Here is a 14,273-nt window from a genome sequence, read left to right as displayed (position 1 = left end):
GTACATGCAAGTGAGGGCGTTTGTGAGGCGGCAGGTGAGGGAATTCCCGCTGCTCCCGGCACAGGGGATTCAGGACAGGGTGATTTTGGGTGTATGTGTTGGAGAAGGCAAAGTTTTGGCGATTTACCAGGAGCTGAAGGAAGAGGAGGAGGCCTCAGTGGAGGAGTTAAAGGGCAAGTGGGAGGAGGAGCTGGGGGAGGAGATAGATGGGGGTCTGTGGGCTGATGCCCTGAGTAGGGTTAATTCCTCCTCTTGTGCCAGGCTCAGCATAATACAGTTCAAAGTTACTCACGGAGTGCATATGACAGGGGCGAGGTTGTGTAGGTTCTTTGGGGTGGAGGACAGGTGTGGGAGGTGCTCGGGAAGCCCGGCAAATCACGCCCATATGTTCTGGTCGTGCCCAGCACTGGATGGGTTCTGGATGGGTTTTGCGAGGACTATGTCCAAGGTGGTGAAAGCCCGGGTCAAGCCGAGCTGGGGGTTGGCATTATTTGGGGTATCAGACAAGCCGGGAGTGCAGGAGGTGAATGAGGCCGGTATTCTGGCCTTTGTGTCCCTGGTAGCCCGGCGGAGGATTTTGCTATTATGGAAAGATGCGAAGCCCCCTAGTGTGGAAGCTTGGATCAATGACATGGCAGGGTTCATCAAGCTGGAGAGGATAAAGTTTGCCTTGCGAGGATCTGTGCAGGGATTCCTCAGGCGGTGGCAACCGTTCCTAGACTATCTCGCGGAGCGTTAGGAGGAGGTCAGCAGCAGCAGCAGCCCAGGGCCGGGGGGGGGGGGGGGGGGGGGGGGGGGTTCTTTTGTGGGGGCGTTTGGGTGGGTGGGGGGGGGTTCCCTATTGGCGTTTTTAAATTCATATGGGGGGTTATTGTATATGGGGTAAATCCAATGTATAATTTTTGTATAATTTTTGATTGTTGTGTTCTTGTTTCTTTCTTTTTGTTGGGGGGGGGGGGGGGGGGTTGTTGAAAATCTGTTGAAAAAATTGAATAAATATATATATTTTTAATTGTAATCCCACACCTAGGGAAAAAGCCATGTGCTCGGAAAAGCAACAAATTCATTAAAGGGAGAGGTTGGTTGAACTCCACCATGATACATTTTGAGGTTCTGAAAAGCCTCGCCCATAACAGTACTCTAAAATTTTTTATTTTTTAAAATTTTAACTTTCAATGCAACAAAATGCAGTTCAGGCACACGTAGATTATCGACCGTTAGTTTTGCAAGTGTGTCAAAGGTTTCATTTCTCTGCTGCCTTCGAGCATGGCTCAGAGACGCAAAGGGGATGTGGTTTCATTGAGAGTAAGCATCTCCTCAGCTTTCAGGATATTGGACACTTGCTCAGGTTAATGGCACCCAAGCCAGAAGGAAATTCAGCCCATTGACATTCTAAAGGGCACAGGCGAGGATTTTACATTGGACAAGAGTTGAAAGATCTCACTCCAGATTGTGAAGGAAGGGAGGTCGGACAAGGCTGGTGGAGAACAGCACATGGTGTCACACTGAGCTGAACAGTAGGTGCCATGATGGCCTAGATCAATAGGTGAAGGTGCACAATATCATAATGAGGGAGGTCATTCAGTCCATCAAGTCTGTGCTGGGAAGTGCCACCCAATTAATCCCACATGCTCTTTCCTTGACTATGTCAACACACTTCTGGCTGGTCTCCCACATTCTGCCCTCCTTAAACTTGAGGTCATCCAAATTCAGTTGCCCTGTGTCTTCATATAATCATCGAAAAGTTACAGCACAGGAGGCCATTCAGCCCATCTTGTCCATGCTAGCCCGAGGACACTCAGGTGCTCTTTCTAATCCCACCTTCCTGCACCCGATCCATCGCCCTGTAGCTTGCACCGCTTAATTGTGTGGGCAGCACGGTAGCATTGTGGATCACACAATTGCTTCACAGCTCCAGGGTCCCAGGTTCGACTGTCTGTGCGGAGTCTGCACATCCTCCCCGCGTCTGCGTGGGTTTCCTCCGGGTGCTCCGGTTTCCTCCCACAGTCCAAAGATGTGCAGGTTAGGTGGATTGGCCATGATAAATTGCCCTTCGTGTTGGCTGGGGTTACTGGGTTATGGGGATCGGGTGGAGGAGTTGACCTTGGGTAAGGTGCTCTTTCCAAGAGCTGGTGCAGTCTCGATGGGCCGAATGGCCTCCTTCTGCACTGTAAATTCTATGTTGTGTTAAGGTGCAGATCCAGGTATCTTCTAAAAGAGTTCAGGGTCTCTGCTTCCACCACCAACTCGGGCATCGAATTCCAGACTCCCACTCCCCTCTGTGTAAAGAAATTCTTCCTCATGTCTCCTCTACACCTTCTGATACTTATCTTGAATCTATGTCTCCTCGTTCTAGAATTCTCGAAGGGAAACAATTTTATCCTGCCCACTCTATCTCTTCCCCTCATAATTTTGTCCACCTCAATTAAGTCACCCCTCAGCCTTCTTTGTTCCAGGGAAAATAACCCCAATCTATCCAATCTCTCCTCATCGCTACACTTTTCCAGCCATGGCAACATTCTTGTAAACCTCCTCTTCACTCTCTCCAGAGCAATAACGTCCTTCCTGTAATGTGGTGACCAGAACTGCACACAATACTCCAGTTGTGGCCTCACCAGCGTTTTATACAATTGCAACATTATTGTTGTGTTAATCACCCTGGGGTAACACGGGCTGCAATTGGATGCAGTTGTACTTGAAAGTAGACTCCAAACTTTGATGTTAGTTCAATACGTTTTATTGAAATTGTGAAGCAGTGCACACAGTTCGCTGTGGGTTTGACACTCTACTAATCTATAACTAACTAGACCAGACTAGCTCTGAGCCACGTGTAGAAGGTGCTGACTGATATATACACCCCGACTGTCACTACAGTTGTCACCAGTGGAAAGAGGCAGTGTTGATGCCTTGTGTGTTTTATAGTGGGAAACCCCCCTCTAGTGTTCTGCCTGGTGATTGGTTGTGTTCTGCCCTGTGTGTTGATTGGCTGTACTGGGTGTCTGTCACTGCCTGTCTGCATCTCATTACGTACATATCATGACAATTATATCCTTACTTTTATATTCTATACCTCTGCCAATGAAGAAGAGCATTCCATATGCTTTCTTTACCACATTGTCTACTTGAACTGCTGCCTTCAGGGACCTGTGTTCCTGTACATCAAGATCTCTCACGTCACCTACCCCTCTTAGTATATTCCCATTTATTGTGTACTCCCCATAACTGTCTGACATCCCTAAATACATGACCTCACACTTCTCTTGTGTTAAATTCCATCTACCACTTTATTGCCCACTCCACCAATCCATCTATACGTTCGGGAGATTATGTCCTCTACACTGTCAATAACTCGGCCAATCTTTGTGTCATCTGCAAATTTCACAATCATCCCAATCTTAACTCTCAACAAGTCCCATTCGCCCATCACCCCCTGCGCTCGCTGTGTCAATCAAGCAACATCTTGATTTTAAAATTCTCATCTTGGTTTTCAGATCCCTCTGTGGCCTCGCCTCCTCCCGATCTCTGTAATCTCCTTCTGCCCCCACAACCCTCTGAGATCTCTGCACTCTAATTCTGGCCTTGTGAGCATTCCTGATTTTCACCGCTCTACCACCGGTGGTCGTGCCTCCAGCTGTAGGCCCGAAGGTGAAGATTGTGTCCAGCGCTGCAAAACAAACGTTTTCCAAAAAGAATGACTTTGATCTGCCTCCATCCCAGCATTTTTATTTGATACATCACAAATGGCCCCATTATCTGGCACCCTGATTGTTGGCAGAATTTTCATGAAGCAGCTTTGCAGGAAGCTTCCTTTATCATTGGGATTTCATCTCCCTTTCCCTGTGAATAAAACATTGTGTCTCTTTTGTTATTTGTTTGATACAATTTCAAAAGCACTTGATCCACGTGGATCTCCGCGACTGATTCCAATGGGAATCAGAGAGGAATGGTCCAGGCTATGTTTTCTCTTATTGGCCCTGGGCTTTAACATGGCTGTGGGAGGGGGTTTAGGGATGTGTTCACTTAGCTGCATGTTGTGGATCAGGCTTGATGGACGCCAAACAATTCCTGTCCCCCAATCCCATGGTTTGTATCTTTTCTTTCATATGACGAATGTGATATAAAATAGTTACTTTAGAGATACTAGTTAATGTAATGTAGAAATAAGCCACTTTGATTCTGGCAGTTAGGGACAAAGGGGTTTGAGACCGCATGGAAAAAGCAGGAAGAGGTGTGTCTATGAGAGTGATGCTGCATTGATAGGGGCCAGAGAAAGGGATTGGAAGTGAGCCAATCAGAATAGATCGAACAGGTCAGGAGGGACATAGGCTGACCTATGTCTGTCGAGTATGTGAAACTTGATACCATTTGAATTGATTTGCAGAGATCCCTTTGTTTCTTTGTTCATTCGCTTTCTGGGATATAGGAAACTGGATGTCTCTTATATTTCTATGAAATGAATCAAGCTTGCAAGCTAAATAAATAACTTCTTTTTACGTGCGAATCCATCTCAACTTTTATTGAGGCCAGACTGACAGAGAAAGAAATTTGGGGATCAACACATACTCATCTTCATCTTCGGGCCTAGGCACGATTTGGGGATTTGCAATTATCCTATGAAATCCCCCCTTCTTTTGGGTGTATAATCCAGGGTACACCGAATTCATGGCTTGCAATTACCAGTATCATCGGTCTGGACTTCTGAAAAAAATAATCACTCACGGGATGTGGTCTTGCTGGTAAGACCAGGGCCGGAGTTCTCCGGCCGTTGGGATTCTTTTGGTGCCCACCGGCAGTGCACCCCCGCCAGCGGGTTTCCCGGTGTCTTCGATGGGAAATCCCATTGACAGTGGCTGGAACAGAGAATCCCGCTGCCAGAGAACGTCATTGCTGAGAAACAAGGGGCTGGGATAACCTGGAGAATCCAGTCCCAGCATTTATTGCCCATCCCTAACTGCCCTTCAGAAGGTGGTGGTGTCTTACTGGGCTATTTCAGACGGCATTTACGAGTCACATTGCTGTGGTTCTGGAACCACAGGCGGGATTCTCCCAGCCCTGGGCCGGGCCGGAGAATCCCTGCGACCGGGTCACACCGCCTCCACGCAGAGCGGAGAATCGGCGCCATCGGCGCCGGCGTGGTTGGCGCGGCGCCGGTCGCAGGCCGCTCTACGCGGCCGACCCGCCGATTCTCCGGCCCGGATGGGCCGAGCGGCCGTGAAAAAAAAAAGCCGAATCCCACCAGCGCCGGCTACACCTGCTCACAGCCGACGGGAACTCTGCGCGCAAGGGTCGGGTGGCGGCCTGTGGGGGGGGGGCCTCCGATGCGGCCTGGCCTGCGATCGGGGCCCACCGATCGGCGGGCCGGCCTCTCTGTCCTCCGGCCTCCTTTCCTACGCGCCGGCCCCTGTAGCCCTGCGCCATGTTGCGTCGGGGCCGGCGCGTTGAAGGAGGCCACTGCGCATGCGAGCATTGGTGCCGGCGCCACTGCGCATGCGCGGATCCCGCGGCGCCAAGTTTGCGCCAGGATCGGCAGCTGGAGCAGCGTGAACCGCTCCAGCGCCGTGTTGGCCCCCTGTAGCGGCCAGAATTACCCCTGGCAGCGACGGCGTTTACGACAGCGTGGACACTCTGTCGCGGGATGGGAGGATCCCGCCCCACATGTAGGCCAGACCAGGTAAGGATGGCAGGTTTCCTTTCGTAAGGGGCATCAATGAACCAGACAGGTTTTTACAACAATCCAGTATTTTCACACTCATTACTGACTGTCACTAGCTTCTTAATTCCAGATTATTTAATTGAATTTAAATTACCCGCCTGCCTGCCATGTGGGAGTTAAACTCATGTCTCGGGATTATTCGTGTGATCCTCTGAATTCGACTAGAACCACTGTGCTTGCCTTCCACTAACTTTTGTTCGCCTTTTTATTCTGAGTGTTGCTCCAGGTTTGCAGTATGCAACTCAGCGCTTTGCAGATGGATTCTTAGAACAGACGGAAAGAAAGAAGCAATTTGTGTGTATATAGCGCCCTTTACATCCTTCCCTAATGCTACAAATCATTACTTTTCGGGTGCTGTCACTGTTGTCAACATTCATGGCAGCCAATTTGCGCACAACAAGCTCCCACACACAGCAAATGAAATAAATGATCTCATCTGCTTTTAAAGCGGGGATCATGGCGAGCTCATCTTCGAAACAGTGTTGTGGGGTGTTTAACGTCCACCCAAGAGGGCAGACGGGGGCCTCAGTTTCAAGTCTCACCCAAAAAGGTGGTTGAGACCTCCAACAGTGCAGCAACCCTCAGGACTGTGCTGGGAGTGTCGGCCTAGATTTTAGGCTCAAGTCTCGGCAGATAGTCTAAAACCTTCTACCTCCTGATTCAGAGGTAAGAGTGCTACCCAATGAGCCACCACTGATACGTACCAGTGTGCAAGAGCAAGAATGAGACAAATTTCCCCCTTCCGCCATGTTGAGGTTTTTTTTTTTTTTAATTCGGCGATTTTCTTTCGACAATGGGTGGGGAGAGGAGGTAGGCCCCAAATCTACCTCAGCCAGAACAGGGAACTAAACCCTGTACAGTTAGTATTAATCTAACCTATGATGCGACCATCAATTCACACGAAACAAGGAGTAGAAGTAAACTGTGGCTTTAATCGACTAGAACAGTGCCTACCTGCGACTGCTCTGCTACTGGGAGCCACCTACAGGACTACTGCTCTTTATACCTCCCCTCAAGGGGAGGAGCCAGGGGCGGAGCCCACAAAGGCACCAACATGATACATCACAGGTAATACCTTACAATGGTCCATAGGTGGAGCCCTCATGGGCAACAGCGTGATACAGTTACATACATGGTGAATGGTTAATGCAATACATTCACCACAACCCACATACTAACTGTCAAGCTAACAGAGCTAACAAGCTCCCCCCCCCACTCCCCCAAATATTGTTCAGCACCCTTTAAAAAATAAATACAAGTTTGAGAAAAGAGGAAGCTGAACATGGATCGCTGGCAGCCTAGTCCAATACAAGGAATTTGCAGATCGGTCAGAAATTGCGACTTGGAAGTTTGCACAGAGAAAGCTCAAAATACACTAGTATATGTTTTGTGGTCATGCTTCTACCTATAAGCGTGTGCAGTTCCACCTTATACTAGATTCACGGTATGTTAACGCAAAAGAATTCCAATATCAAAAAGTTACTGGACAAGCTGGAGAGAATGGATTCTCTCGGCGACTCCACTTGCTGTAACTCCGGGTGTTGCTGTGGCCAGCATTCTTACACCCGGTGGTCGATGTCGAGCAAAGACTGTCCATTCTGGCTGGCTCATTCCCTATTGGTGCCAAAAATCTGTAGCATGAAGGTGAAGATGTAAATGATGTCCAGGTAGATATTCAGCGCTCCGAAGATGTACTCCTCAGGGCTGATTGCGTACCGGCGATTCCCTATCAGCAGCTGCGTATCAAAGGCCAGGAACTGGAGAAGAATAAGCATAATGCATGGTTGCTTTCGGTGGAGATAAAGTAATTACAGTCTTTTCTTTATAAACGCATTTTATTCAAACTTGTATCAAAGTAGGTTACAGCAAATAAACACCCCGGGAAACATTCTTCCCAACAATCAACTAAACAGTTTGTACAGATTTTTCTCCTTTTTCACCCCCCCCCCCCCCCACCCCTGCGATGAACAGCTCCTCAAACACGGTCACAAACATCCCCCACCTTTTCTCAAACTCCCCTGCTGAGCCCCTTAACTCATACTTTATCTTCTCTAACCGCAGGAAGTCATACAGGTCACCCAACCATGCTGCTGCCCCCGGTGGCGATGCCGACCGCCACTCCAGCAAAATTCTTCGCCGTGCAATCAGAGAGGCGGAGGCCAAGACATCTTGGGGCTGTTTAGCACAGGGCTAAATCGCTGGCTTTGAAAGCAGACCAAGGCAGGCCAGCAGCACGGTTCGATTCCCGTAACAGCCTCCCCGAACAGGCGCTGGAATGTGGCGACTAGGGGCTTTTCACAGTAACTTCATTTGAAGCCTACTTGTGACAATAAGCGATTTTCATTTCATTCATTTTCATTTCATCGGCCTTCCTCCTCTCCATGAGCTCCGGCTTCTCTGAGACCCCAAATATCGCCACCAAAGGGTCCGGCTCCACTCCCTCCTCCACTATCCTGGCTAAGACCGCGAACACTCCCGCCCAGAATCTTCCCAATTTTTCACAACCCCAAAACATGTGCGCATGTTTCGCTGGCCCCCGCCCACACCTCTCACACTCATCTGCTACCCCCTGAAAGAACCCACTCATTCTCGCCCGAGTCATATGCACCCTGTGCACCACCTTAAACTGTATCAGGCTCATCCTTGCACAAGAGGAGGTCCCGTTTACCCTTCGCAGTGCCTCACTCCATACTCCCCAATTGATCTCCATTCACAACTCCGCTTCCCATTTCTCCTTGATCTTCACCACCCGCTCGCCTCCCTGCTCCCCCAGCCACTTATATATATCCCCAATTCTTCCCTCCCCTTCCACATCCGGAAGCAGCAGTCGCTCCAGCAGGGTGTATCCCGGCAATCTAGGGAACCCCTTCCAGACCTTTTGTGCAAAGTCCCTAACCTGTAGATACCTGAACTCACTCCCCTTCGGCAGCTCTACCCTCTCCCTTAGCTCCTCCAGACTGGTGAACCCTTCCTCCAAATACAAATCCCTCACCTTGACCAGCCCCACTTCCCTCCACCTCCTGTATTCACTATCCATCCCCCCCGGCTCAAACCCATGATTCTCGCACAGCGGCGTTAGCACCGACATCCCTTCCACCCTAAAATGCCTCCTCAGCTGATTCCATATCTTCACCGTGGACTGCACCACTGGGCTCCCTGAATACCTACTCGGAGCCATTGGCAATGCTGCCGTCACCATAGCCCTCAAACTAGACCCCTTACAAGATTCCTCCTCCATCCTAACCCACTCTACCCCTTCACCTTCCCACCACCGCCGCACCTTGTCCATATTCACCGCCCAATAATAATGAAGCAAGTTTGGGAACGCCAACCCCCCCTGCTGCCTCTGCCTCTGTAGCAGGGTCCTCCCCACCCTCGGCACCTTCCCCGCCCATACAAAGTCAGAGATGATTGTGTCCACTTTCCGAAAAAAGGCCTTTGGTATAAAGATCGGGAGAGCCTGAAAGATAAACAAGAACCTCGGCAGAATATTCATTTTCACCACTTGGACCCTCCCCGCCAACGTTAAGTGCAGTGTATCCCAACTCTTAAGATCCTCCCTGGCCTCCGCCACCAGCTTTGTTAAGTTCCACTTATGGAGCCCCGTCCATTCCCTCGCTACCTGAATCCTCAAGTACCTAAACCTATCCCTCACTACCGTAAATGGCAGCCCCCTAAATTTGCCCGCTGTGCCAGCTCATTCACCGGGAATACCTCGCTTTTCCCTACATTCAGCTTGTATCCCGAGAACCCTCCAAACCTCCCCAACAGGCCCATAATCCTTCCCATACTCTCCAACGGATCCGAAATAAACAGCAAGAGGTCATCGGCATAGAGCGACACCAGATGCTCCCTCTGTCCCCTCATTATCCCCTGCCACTTTGCCGACCCCCTGAGAGCCATCGCCAATGGCTCTATGGCCAGCGCAAACAGCAGCGGCGACAGTGGGCACCCCTGCCTCGTACCCCTAGTAATTCCAGTCTTGCATGCAGATTAGAAATGAAGGCAATGGATGACAGGCTGTGGCAAAGCACTTTACGGCCTTTGAGGTACCTTTGGAGCATGGGCCACCGTCGGAATGTCAGGAATGCGGCTGCCAATTTGCGCACAGCAAGATCCCACAAATAGCAGCGCAATAATGACCAGTTAATCTGTTTAAGCTCTGGTTCGAGGAACACATCTCAGTTTAGGGATCCTGCTCTTCTTTAAGAAGTGCCACAATTCCTTTTCAATCCAGTTCGGGGAGGGCTTGAACGTCACATCTGAAAGACAGCACCTCCCACAGTACACCACCGGTACTGCACTGGCAGTATGAGCCTAGATTTGTGCTGAGGTCTCCGGGGAGGGTCTCGAAACCGCAACATTGGAGCTCAGCTGACATGTGACAGGCACTTCAGCCAGTAGCCTGCCTGCCCTTCAAACTGGTGGTGCACTGGTGGAGAAGGTGGCAGTTAAACCTCAAAAGAAACTGCAGCCAGCAACAAACGGAAGCCATGGTTTGGCCATCAGTTGAAGTGGGAGGTAGAAATACTAAACTTACCTTGTTCCAGCGGTTTTGGACACACGCCTTTTCCTAAATCTTGTGGGCAGCTTGTCAAATCTCCAAACGGAAACAGCCCCAAGTGGGAGTTGAAAATGGGAGGGAATGTGGAGGGACAGGCTGGTGAGGTGGGGGGGGGGGGGGGAAATAGGGTTTGTGTTTCAATAGCTTACCTGCAAAGTAAAAATTCCCCGTGAATCACTCACCATTGTAAAAATGACAGCGCCAAGCACTGCATAAACAGCGTGAAGCCAGGGAACCTGAAACACAAACCAGAGACAGCATCAGCCAGGGCCTCTTACTTTGTACAATACTCTCATTTAGTGGCAACTGTTGTCAGCAACATTGGTCTCTGCTATTGACTTATTTAGTCAATAATAGTGGCATCCATTGGCCCACATTGTCAATAATAGTGGCATCCATTGGCCCACATTGCCAATAATAGTGGCACCCATTGGCCCACATTGTCAATAATAGTGGCACCCATTGGCCCACATTGTCAATAATGGAACATAGAACATAGAACAATACAGCGCAGTACAGGCCCTTCGGCCCACGATGTTGCACCAAAACAAAAGCCATCTAACCTACACTATGCCATTATCATCCATATGTTTATCCAATAAACTTTTAAATGCCCTCAATGTTGGCGAGTTCACTACTGTAGCAGGTAGGGCATTCCACGGCCTCACTACTCTTTGCGTAAAGAACCTACCTCTGACCTCTGTCCTATATCTATTACCCCTCAGTTTAAAGTTATGTCCCCTCATGCCAGCCATTTCCATCCGCGGGAGAAGGCTCTCACTGTCCACCCTATCCAACCCCCTGATCATTTTGTATGCCTCTATTAAGTCTCTTCTTAACCTTCTTCTCTCCAACGAAAACAACCTCAAGTCCATCAGCCTTTCCTCATAAGATTTTCCCTCCATACCAGGCAACATCCTGGTAAATCTCCTCTGCACCCGCTCCAAAGCCTCCACATCCTTCCTGTAATGCGGTGACCAGAACTGTACGCAATACTCCAAATGCGGCCGTACCAGAGTTCTGTACAGCTGCAACATGACCTCCCGACTCCGGAACTCAATCCCTCTACCAATAAAGGCCAACACTCCATAGGCCTTCTTCACAACCCTATCAACCTGGGTGGCAACTTTCAGGGATCTATGTACATGGACACCTAGATCCCTCTGCTCATCCACACTTTCAAGAACTTTACCATTAGCCAAATATTCCACATTCCTGTTATTCCTTCCAAAGTGAATCACCTCACACTTCTCTACATTAAATTCCATTTGCCACCTCTCAGCCCAGCTCTGCAGCTTATCTATATCCCTCTGTAACCTGCTACATCCTTCCACACTATCGACAACACCACCGACTTTAGTATCGTCTGCAAATTTACTCACCCACCCTTCTGCGCCTTCCTCTAGGTCATTGATAAAAATGACAAACAGCAACGGCCCCAGAACAGATCCTTGTGGTACTCCACTTGTGACTGTACTCCATTCTGAACATTTCCCATCAACCACCACCCTCTGTCTTCTTTCAGCTAGCCAATTTCTGATCCACATCTCTAAATCACCCTCAATCCCCAGCCTCCGTATTTTCTGCAATAGCCTACCGTGGGGAACCTTATCAAACGCTTTGCTGAAATCCATATACACCACATCAACTGCTCTACCCTCATCTACCTGTTCAGTCACCTTCTCAAAGAACTCAATAAGGTTTGTGAGGCATGACCTACCCTTCACAAAGCCATGCTGACTATCCCTGATCATATTATTCCTATCTAGATGATTATAAATCTTGTCTCTTATAATCCCCTCCAAGACTTTACCCACTACAGACGTGAGGCTCACCGGTCTATAGTTGCCGGGGTTGTCTCTGCTCCCCTTTTTGAACAAAGGGACCACATTTGCTGTCCTCCAGTCCTCTGGCACTATTCCTGTAGCCAATGATGACATAAAAATCAAAGCCAAAGGTCCAGCAATCTCTTCCCTGGCCTCCCAGAGAATCCTAGGATAAATCCCATCAGGTCCCGGGGACTTATCTATTTTCAGCCTGTCCAGAATTGCCAACACCTCTTCCCTACGTACCTCAATGCCATCTATTCCATTAGCCTGGGGCTCAGCATTCTCCTCCACAACATTATCTTTTTCCTGAGTGAATACTGACGAAAAATATTCATTTAGTATCTCGCCTATCTCTTCAGACTCCACACACAATTTCCCATCCCTGTCCTTGACTGGTCCTACTCTTTCCCTAGTCATTCGCTTATTCCTGACATACCTATAGAAAGCTTTTGGGTTTTCCTTGATCCTTCCTGCCAAATACTTCTCATGTCCCCTCCTTGCTCGTCTTAGCTCTCTCTTTAGATCCTTCCTCGCTACCTTGTAACTCTCCATCGCCCCAACCGAAACTTCACACCTCATCTTCACATAGGCCTCCTTCTTCCTCTTAACAAGAGATTCCACTTCCTTGGTAAACCACGGTTCCCTCGCTCGACGCCTTCCTCCCTGCCTGACCGGTACATACTTATCAAGAACACGCAGTAGCTGATCCTTGAACAAGCCCCACTTGTCCAGTGTGCCCAACACTTGCAGCCTACTTCTCCACCTTATCCCCCCCAAGTCACGTCTAATGGCATCATAATTGCCCTTCCCCCAGCTATAACTCTTGCCCTGCGGTGTATACTTATCCCTTTCCATCATTGACGTAAACGTCACCGAATTGTGGTCACTGTCCCCAAAGTGCCCTCCTACCTCCAAATCCAACACCTGGCCTGGTTCATTACCCAAAACCAAATCCAACGTGGCCTCGCCTCTTGTTGGCCTGTCAACATATTGTTTCAGGAAACCCTCCTGCACACACTGTACAAAAAACGACCCATCTATTGTACTCGAACTATATCTTTTCCAGTCAATATTTGGAAAGTTAAAGTCTCCCATAATAACTACCCTGTTACTTTCGCTCTTATCCAGAATCATCTTCGCCATCCTTTCCTCTACATCCCTAGAACTATTAGGAGGCCTATAAAAAACTCCCAACAGGGTGACCTCTCCTTTCCTGTTTCTAACTTCAGCCCATACTACCTCGGAAGAAGAGTCCCCATCTAGCATCCTCTCCGCCACCGTAATACTGCTCTTGACTAGCAGCGCCACACCTCCCCCTCTTTTGCCTCCTTCTCCGAGCTTACTAAAACACCTAAACCCCGGAACCTGCAACATCCATTCCTGTCCCTGCTCTATCCATGTCTCCGAAATGGCCACAACATCGAAGTCCCAGGTACCAACCCATGCTGCCAGTTCCCCTACCTTGTTTTGTATACTCCTGGCATTGAAGTAGACAGACTTCAAACCACCTACCTGAACACTGGCCCCCTCCTGCGACATCAAATCTGTGCTCCTGACCTCTCTACTCTCATTCTCCCTTACCCTAAAACTACAATCCAGGTTCCCATGCCCCTGCTGCATTAGTTTAAACCCCCCCAAAGAGCACTAACAAATCTCCCCCCCAGGATATTTGTGCCCCTCAGGTTCAGATGTAGACCATCCTGTCTGTAGAGGTCCCACCTTCCCCAGAAAGAGCCCCAGTTATCCAGAAATCTGAATCCCTCCCGCCTGCACCATCCCTGTAGCCACGTGTTTAAATGCTCTCTCTCCCTATTCCTCATCTCACTATCACGTGGCACGGGCAACAACCCAGAGATAACAACTCTGTTTGTTCTAGTTCTGAGCTTCCATCCTAGCTCCCTGAAAGCCTGCCTGACATCCTTGTCCCCTTTCCTACCTATGTCGTTAGTGCCAATGTGGACCACGACTTGGGGCTGCTCCCCCTCCCCCCTAAGGACCCGGAAAACACGATCCGAGACATCACGTACCCTTGCACCTGGGAGGCAACATACCAAACGTGAGTCTCTCACGCTCCCACAAAATCTCCTATCTGTGCCCCTGACTATAGAGTCCCCAATTACTAATGCTCTGCTCCTCTCCCCCCTTCCCTTCTGAGCAACAGGGACAG

The 14,273-nt window shown here is 49.4% G+C and overlaps 1 protein-coding gene across 5 annotated transcripts in view; it reads right to left on the bottom strand.

The window, feature by feature from the left end:
• Window positions 1–6,625: 6,625 nt before the first annotated feature.
• Window positions 6,626–14,273, bottom strand: part of LOC140405371 (protein lifeguard 2-like) — a 41,529-nt gene continuing 33,881 nt past the window's right edge. For all 5 annotated transcript variants that reach the window (XM_072493688.1, XM_072493692.1, XM_072493689.1 and 2 more), the window contains 2 exons: window positions 10,460–10,513; window positions 6,626–7,470 (listed from right to left, as the gene is read on the bottom strand). In XM_072493688.1, the coding sequence (XP_072349789.1) occupies window positions 7,321–7,470; window positions 10,460–10,513 (204 nt within the window). In that variant the 3' untranslated portion in view covers window positions 6,626–7,320. The remainder of the gene's footprint in view (window positions 7,471–10,459; window positions 10,514–14,273) is intronic.

This window comes from Scyliorhinus torazame, chromosome X (genome assembly GCF_047496885.1).
Source record: "Scyliorhinus torazame isolate Kashiwa2021f chromosome X, sScyTor2.1, whole genome shotgun sequence".
In the NCBI taxonomy this organism is placed as follows: domain Eukaryota; kingdom Metazoa; phylum Chordata; class Chondrichthyes; order Carcharhiniformes; family Scyliorhinidae; genus Scyliorhinus; species Scyliorhinus torazame.
The sequence above is the reverse complement of the archived record's forward strand: the minus strand, read 5'-3'. Positions and strand labels throughout refer to the sequence as shown.